Source organism: Akebia trifoliata, chromosome 15 (genome assembly GCF_017979445.1).
Source record: "Akebia trifoliata isolate Shusen 1 chromosome 15, ASM1797944v1, whole genome shotgun sequence".
Taxonomy (NCBI): Eukaryota; Viridiplantae; Streptophyta; class Magnoliopsida; order Ranunculales; family Lardizabalaceae; genus Akebia; species Akebia trifoliata.
The window spans coordinates 27030658-27038754 of NC_141389.1; the positions used below are offsets into that span (position 1 = coordinate 27030658).

Here is an 8097-nt window from a genome sequence, read left to right on the forward strand (position 1 = left end):
TTGTATATCGAGGGATCGTGTATCTCGAGGAATGCATATCTATGGTTCACAAACTTGTCACGTTAGGTAGTCGATTGAGTATGCCACGTGGGGTAATCAAATTAGCACAACTCTAAGACGAAATTCTGACTCAGGTACACTGTTCATTTTTATTCCCAAAACATGTTTTCGAGTGAATTTGTTAATAAGTATTCCCAAAACATGTTTTCTAGTGAGTTCACTAATAGGTACTCTAATTTAAATCAATTTCACTGATAAAACGTGACTAATTCATTGATAATTACCAACGATCTCACCATTAATTAAAGAATAAGAGATATTTATCTTTAAATTTACTAGCGAGACCGTCATTTTTTATTAGCGGGGTCATCATTTTAAAATTGAGGATATTTATCATTTTAAATTTACTAGTGAATTTGTCACTTTTTATTAGTGAGATGGTCACTTTAAATTAGAATACCTAGTAGCGAACTCACTCGAAAACATATTTTGGGAATTAAAATGAAATGTACCCAAATTAGAATTTTTTTAAAGTGTAGTATAGTCATGGCTTTATGTCTAATTTTGTTGCGTCAGTGGCGAAGTGCTAAGGTGTGCTCCTTGAGACCCCGTATAGGCTCTATCTTAGCTATCTGTCTCGTGAGTTTACACTCGCTGCTTGATGTGCGTCTCATACATTGCTAGTTGTAGATTTGAAGCCTACTTATTTCTTTCCTTTACTTTTGGTAAAGTGTTCGACCCCCTTTTTTTTTTTTCTTTTTTGTCGTAGCTTGCTTTCGAGAAGTGGGTCAGATGCTTATGAGTGGGGCCCCTTGACTTGAAGCCGGAGCTTGCTGGGCCTACTGAGAGAGAGTTTAGTTCCGTCATCCGTCTTCCGAGGGTTTGTTGAGCCAGCTTATGGCTTCACTCGACCAGCAAGATACGGCTTTTCAGCCTACTATATCAAGTGTAGTTCCGTCAGTGGGGCCTCCTGCTGAGCCAATTAGCTTCAAGTGAGACAACAGCTGCTTTCAATGACAGAGAAAGGACTACTTTCTGCTACTGACAGAGAAAGAGAAAGTAGGATTTATGCTACTGACAGATAAAGTACGACTTGATGCTACGGACAGATTCAAGACAAGCTGCTACTTGATGCTACAATAGATGTCGAATGGGAACAATTATATATATAAACCCCGTGTTTTTGGCTTAACTGACGGAACTTGATAGAAGTAGGCAACGTCAAGTGGAGTGTAGTCAGGGCCGTAGTTTGCTCCTACGTTTAGTTTGCTAGTGGCTCTGTTACACATCCTCTCTTGCATTGACTAAGCCCCGCCTATGGCCTATGGAAGGAATCCCTAGAGAAGCATGTCCATAGCATCTCTGTTGGTTCGGGCCGGAAAAAAGACTGCCAACAGGTGGGATATAGAAGGCACGTCTTCTCCTTCTGGAGCTAATGGGTACGCCAACATTCCCTACAATGTCCAAACCAAGAAGTTTACTCATTACCCAAACTATGCGCGCTAAGTCAATAAGATCAATGAGATCCCACTCTTCGACTTCTTCTGCATGCATGGGAAGCAATCCGCGGAGTGGAGTCACTCACACTTTCCTCCCTGAGGTGAGGGGCCTCATGCTACTTTTCTCTAAGGTGCTTCTTAGGTCACATTCCGTTCCGTCAGGTTCGGGCCGGGGCGCTGTAATGAAATGGTAGAAACCATTTCCCACACTTGACTGATTTGTCACTCTAGGGACTGAATAAGGTAATAAGTAAAAGTTGGGGCGCCAATAGCAACTCTGTAAAAATTGGAGCTAAGGACAACTTCCATATCATTGTTTTAGTTCTGGGTTTTGGGTCGGGTTTTAGTTGGGAACCCGACTACTTGGGGATCCGTAGGGTTTTGTGTTCTAGGGTTTCAGTTTCAAGCTCCTCCACAGCAGATGACCAGAATAACAACTGTAAAATTAGGGTTTGAATGATTTATTCTCCAGTTCATCCAAAGCGAATTTATGATTTTGAAACAATTTTCGTTTCAAATCTAAAGCCTCCGATTATCCTAAAACCTAGCCATGGAGATTGCAAATCAGACAAACCAATTGAAGAAAAAGAAGAAAAAACAAACCCCAGAAGTCCAATTCATGTTCGATCTCGGTACCTGTTCGAAGAACAATGATCTCTCTGGTGCTCTCTCCCTCTACGAAACCGCAGTTTCGCAGAATCTCCATTTAAATCACCACCATTTCAATACTCTTATCTACCTTTGCTCGAATTCTCTTACCAATTCTTCCTCAGAAACCTTAGATTCATCTAAAGAATCTGCTATTGAGAAGGGTTTTTTGATTTTCGATCGAATGTTAGCTAGCAAAATCAACCCAACTGAAGCAACTATTACAGCTGTGGCGAGACTTGCTTCGGCTAAAGGTGACGGTGATTTTGCTTTCGAATTGGTGAAAAACATGGAAAAATATAAAATTTTTCCGAGATTGAGATCGTATGACCCGCCATTATTTGCTTTTTGTCGAAAATTAGAAGCTGAGAAGGCTTATTCTGTTGAAGAACACATGATTTCGATGGGTGTTCATCTCGAGGAACCCGAATTGGCTGCGTTATTGAAGGTGAGTGCTGAAGCTGGTATAGAAGAGAAGGTTTATTCATACTTGCAGAAACTTAGAAACTGTGTGAGATGTGTGAGTAACTCAACTGCAGAAATAGTGGAGGGTTGGTTTGGTAGTAGATTTGCTTCAAAGGTCGGTAATTCGAAATGGGATGAAAGTCGAGTTAAAGATGCAATTTTGAAGAATGGGGGAGGTTGGCATGGGGAGGGATGGTTGGGGAGTGGGAAATGGGTTGTTTGCAAGTCGAATATTAGTTCAGAAGGGTGTTGTTGCTCGTGTGGTGAGCATTTGGTTTGCGTCGATATTGATCGGGTGGAGACTGAAAAATTTGCTGAATCGATAGCTTCGTTGGCAATGGAAAGGGAAGTCAAATCAAACTTCAGGGTTTTTCAGGTGAGGATTTCTTATTGTCTTTGTTTAATTTAAGATACCTAATATTTACATTTTAATTATTAGGGCAGCTTTCAAATGTAAATATTCAAACTTTAAAACAATTGAGACTCAGAAAAAAAAAGGTTTGACATTGGCCAATCTCATTTTCTTTTTATTATCTTTTTAATTTTGGTTTAATTCTCTTTTTTGTTTTTTGATCACTAATTCCTGACTGTACAACTCCAAGATTTTCATGAAGTCTTGACCCCACATATAAGGATGAGTAACTAAAATTTGTGATTTTCAGCCCACAGAGTCATTTACTCCCCTTAATACATGGATATAAGGATATCATCCTGTTCTACTTGGTACTATTTTCACTTTTCTTTTTCTAATTCCAATAATTTAAGTTAGGGTTGGGATCCATTGACCCATGAAGAATGACTCGTGGACAAAAGCACATGATCCCAACCATGTCAAAATAAAATGCAATAGTTGAGATTTATCCTCAAAATAAGTATCCTTGAGATTTGTGTTATCTTGCACTCTCACCCACGTGTCATTCTTCACGAGTCACCGGAGCCTGACCCTTTAAGTTAACTCAATAACAGAATTATATATCCGTACAAGGACTCATGGATATAATTTTTCCTCCCGTTAATAGCTTTGGAGTTTTTCTTTCGAGAATCCATTAAGCATTTGGTGCCTTTTCTGACAAGTAACTTCAGACATAAACTTTTACATACTTTTCCCCCCCTTCATTGCTTACTGCAAGGAAATATACGTTCAAGTTTGGGAAACTGTCGATTTGAGTCAGGTTAATACATTTTTCTTTTTTTCCACTTTGACTGAGTGTAGTGAATTGGTACTTGAGCCTACCAACTTTTCTAAAGCTTAGATTTATATTGAGGCAGTTTTTGTAAAGTCTTACCGTGATCTTCTTGGAGCTATAGTTCTCAACTTTGTTATTAGATTCACTGATAGAATTCTCTGAATTTTGCTGATTCAAGTCAAAACTTACGGTGTACATTTTTTATGGGTAATCTGGACTAGAACCCACGACCTCAAAGTTGTTTTGCAATGAGTCAAACCAACTGAACTATGGGTTGAAGCCCAGAAAACTTACTGTGTAGTTGGTATTTGTATTCTTTAATATAACCTAGGACTGGGATACCATGATAAAAAAGTGCCATATAGTGTTTGTTCTCATTCATTCCAGAAAAGGGATTTCCAACAAACACAATGATGTTTCTCTTGACCTTAGGGCATATATGATATTTATCAAAAGAGAGAAAAGAAAAAAAAAAGGGGAGGCATATATGATGTTATGAATGTTGTAAATACTCCTTTTCTAGGAATGGCTTGATAACCATGCCGAATATGAAGCAATGGTGGATGGAGCAAATATTGGACTTTACCAACAGAACTTTGCAGATGGTGGATTTAGCATTTCTCAGGTTGTACATCTGTAGTTGATGGTTTGTTTTCTCTTTTTTCCCATTTAGTCTTTTGATGCTAAAACAGCTGTTTTGTAAAATTTATGGGTTTGTCTCAAAATTGCAATAGAGCAGCTGGATTCTGTTGTGAAAGAACTGTATGAGAGAAGCCAAAAGAAATGGCCACTCGTTATCCTGCACAATAAACGTGTTCGATCACTTATGGATAATCCTTCCAATCGAAAGCTACTTGAGGAGTGGAGAACTCGTGGTGCATTGTACACAACACCAAATGGATCAAATGATGACTGGTATGTATCTCCTTTTCTCATGAGATTCTTTTTTAAGTATTGGGAAATCTTAATTTGTGGTCTCTCTCCTTTTATAGTTCTTTGTTTTATTCTTAGCAATATTTTGATGAATTCCTCTTGTTAAATTTTGGAATCTAATAGTATTTATCTATAATTCAGGTATTGGCTCTATGCTGCTGTCAAACTTAAGTGTTTGCTTGTGACAAATGATGAAATGCGAGATCACATTTTTGAACTCTTAGGCAACAAATTCTTTCTCAAGTGGAAAGAGCGGCATCAAGTATGTACTATTTAAAACCTTACTTCGGTATGTTTATGGTTTAGTAGGAGTTGCACATCCATTCATTTGAATTGTTGCAGTTTTCAGTTCTCTCTCTTAATGTCAGTATGTTGTAATGCTTTAGCCTATGGTTACTATGGTTAATAGGCATGTTGAGTTATGACTTTTTTGCATATCGTGATGAAATCTTTTGGAACTATTCTTGTCATTGAGGAATCGTGGACCATCAATTTTTACCGTTAATTTGTAAACCACTTTTGATGGAGGCGATCAACCTCACAAAAAATCAGCCCCATTCAGAAACTTCTAACCCATATTGGACAAAATGTTGGTATTATTATCTTCTTTATTTTTCTGGTTCTGTAGGAATCCAATTATTTTATCTATTTTATTTTGTCTAATTATGCTCTTGTACAACCTATATTTTATGAATTAATATTGATGTAAAGTGGCAATTATCTTTTCCCAAAAGAAGAGGTGAAAACATAATTTTGATGGGAAGGCTCATTCCCATCAGGATGTCATCAATAACATTCTTGATCTCATTTTCTTTTGGAGCAAATTGTTCAAGGAATTCAAGGGTGTCTTCTTTGAAGATTTTTTGTTTTGATGGGATATGATTTTAAAGAGAGAGCAAGGGCATTTTTTTTTAGTTTCTTGTTCTTGGTAGGTCTGCTCAACTTCTTTTCTCTTCTTTCTTTTTGATAAAATTTGTATGCTTATAATAAAAGCATGACTAGAATGAAAATGCACTAAGTTTTGGACCTGATTTCCTCTCAAGGCTGACAGAAGTTTGGTCTACCATGACTATCGGTTTGAAAATTATTATTATTATAGTTTCAGTTCTTTGCACACAGGCTACTTCTATTTCATTTCAGTTCATGTGATTATGTTTTCACACAACTTAGGATTTTACAGATTAGTATTTATCGAAAGTAATTATCTAATTTCTGTTATCTTGTGATGATATGAACACATTCATTGTGGATTGCCTGCAAACATCGCTTCAAATGATTTCTATTTGTTTCTGACATTGGTTCTGATTTCTTATCTATGTTGCATGGCTTTTCATTTCTCAATGAACTTTTGTTGCCATCTGTTTTACAGGTTCGATTTACTTTCCTGAAATGTAATTTGAGACTTCAGATGCCACCATCATATTCTTTAGTCATTCAGGTAAAATTCTAATTTCGCTCTTTGGATAACATACCTGGTATGATGCTGTTCCCTAAAATGACATTTCTATTTCATTTGGTTAATAAAGCATCTATGCTCTGTGCCTTGTAACAAAGATATGTTACCGTTCCTCGGAAGCACACCTACACTTCATCCATCCATATCTACTCTTATGGACAGCATTTTCCTCTATTTCTCCATCCTATGTATAATACACCCAAGATAATGAAAGTGATCGTTTTGGGGTATTTCTCGATCATCAATTTTTATTGGACATGCCTCTTCCTGGTGTCAATGTTAAATTTACACTCCAAGTATTGGTCTTGGTTCTACTTATTCTAAGCCCTAGTACTCGACACATCTCTCTATAATTCTAGTTTTATGTTGACTTCCCTCTCTATTTTCTTCAACTAATATTACATCGTTTACAAACAACATGCACCAAGGTGCACACTATTGAATATGAAGAGTTACTTCATCTATAACCCGAGCAAATAAATATGGACTCAAAGCAGATCCTTGATTTAAACCAGTCATAACTACGAATTTATTGTCACATGTCTATTTGCTCTCAAATTAGTCACAATCCTTCTCATACATGCCGCTAATTTATGTCAATATCTTCATTCGAAACCCCTTCGTTACAAATACCCACCAAATTAACTCTTTAGGTACCGTCTAAGTAAAAAAATCTCCGTATCTGTCATCAATATTTTTTTTATTTTTTTTTCTTCGTATTTCTTTAGCATAGGTTATCTCCTAATAGTAGGTTGGCTTTATATGGGTATTATCAGATGAGTTCTTGTGGATTGTTTGAAAATACTCTTCAAATCTACTGTGTTTTCAGGAATCAGAAAAAGGATCATGGCATGTACCTATAGAAGGTGAATGCAGTGACGAGGCATCAAGAACTTGGCTTTGCATTTCCAGGTTAAATTCTTCAGAACATTCTGATGCAGTTTCAATGAACTTCAACACTCCCGAGCTTGATCAGCCCCTCAAATCCTGTCAGGTTTCCTCTAATTTGTGTAAAACAGATAATGTTGCGAGAGAGAATGGTTTGCACGACGTCCCAAACTCATCCCATTATACCAATAATAATAAAACCACAGCTGTGACAGGTAAAAGAAAAGACAGATCTCAATCTTCGTCCAAGTGACACCCTTAATGTTGGTCTCATTGGATTTTTTACCTGGTCATGTATGACTTAAGTAATTTGTGTTTTTCATTGTTTGAACAAATATGACTGGTTTTCGATCAAACATTGGTCGATCCCTATATCTATTGAAATTTTAAAGTTAAAATATTTTTGGGTACATATCAATTGGATCATTAACTTATCAATTACTCTCTTTTGATAATGTATGGGTACTATGAGACATTAATGTCTATTTTGATGAATAAAAAAGCAGAATCTGAAGTTTCTCGATGAAACTCAAAATAAATATTTTACATGGAAGAGAAGGAAGTAGATTATTAGTTAGCTTTGCTAGAAAGCTAGTAACAAGGATACTCTTGTTCAAAAGAGCCTCTACAATTTCACTTGAATCTTGGGAAAAAAAAAAAGAAATTGACATTTTTTGGTTGATCAATGGTTGGGTCAGACAAAGCTTGTCGGTTCTGATTGGAGTTAAAAAAAAAAAAAATTATTTTAGATAAGTAATTGGGTTAGTGATTAGGAATTAGTAGGTGAAGGCGGGGTTTATAATCTGGTCGTGGTGCTAACACTCATGGACTTTAACCAACTTAGCAAGATTGAATCTTGGAAGAGCAACAATTTTAAAATAATCTCCACCTATTACTTAACATTTAGATTTAACCTATATCACACTAAAATATTTTATTTTAATTTTTTTTTAATAGTGGGGTGTCTAGACTTACATCCGACTAAGAGGATAGGAAGAGCCAAGGCATATGGGACCCTCCC

The 8097-nt window shown here is 36.6% G+C and overlaps 1 protein-coding gene across 1 annotated transcript; it reads left to right on the forward strand.

The window, feature by feature from the left end:
• The first annotated feature begins 1870 nt into the window (after window positions 1-1870).
• On the forward strand, window positions 1871-7476 carry PRORP2 (proteinaceous RNase P 2). Its single transcript, XM_086425268.1, has 6 exons — window positions 1871-2988; window positions 4323-4424; window positions 4539-4714; window positions 4874-4994; window positions 6102-6170; window positions 7018-7476. The coding sequence occupies exons 1-6, from the start codon at window positions 2050-2052 to the stop codon at window positions 7327-7329; spliced, it is 1719 nt and encodes a 572-aa protein (XP_086281394.1). The 5' UTR covers window positions 1871-2049; the 3' UTR covers window positions 7330-7476.
• The last annotated feature ends 621 nt before the right edge of the window (window positions 7477-8097 follow it).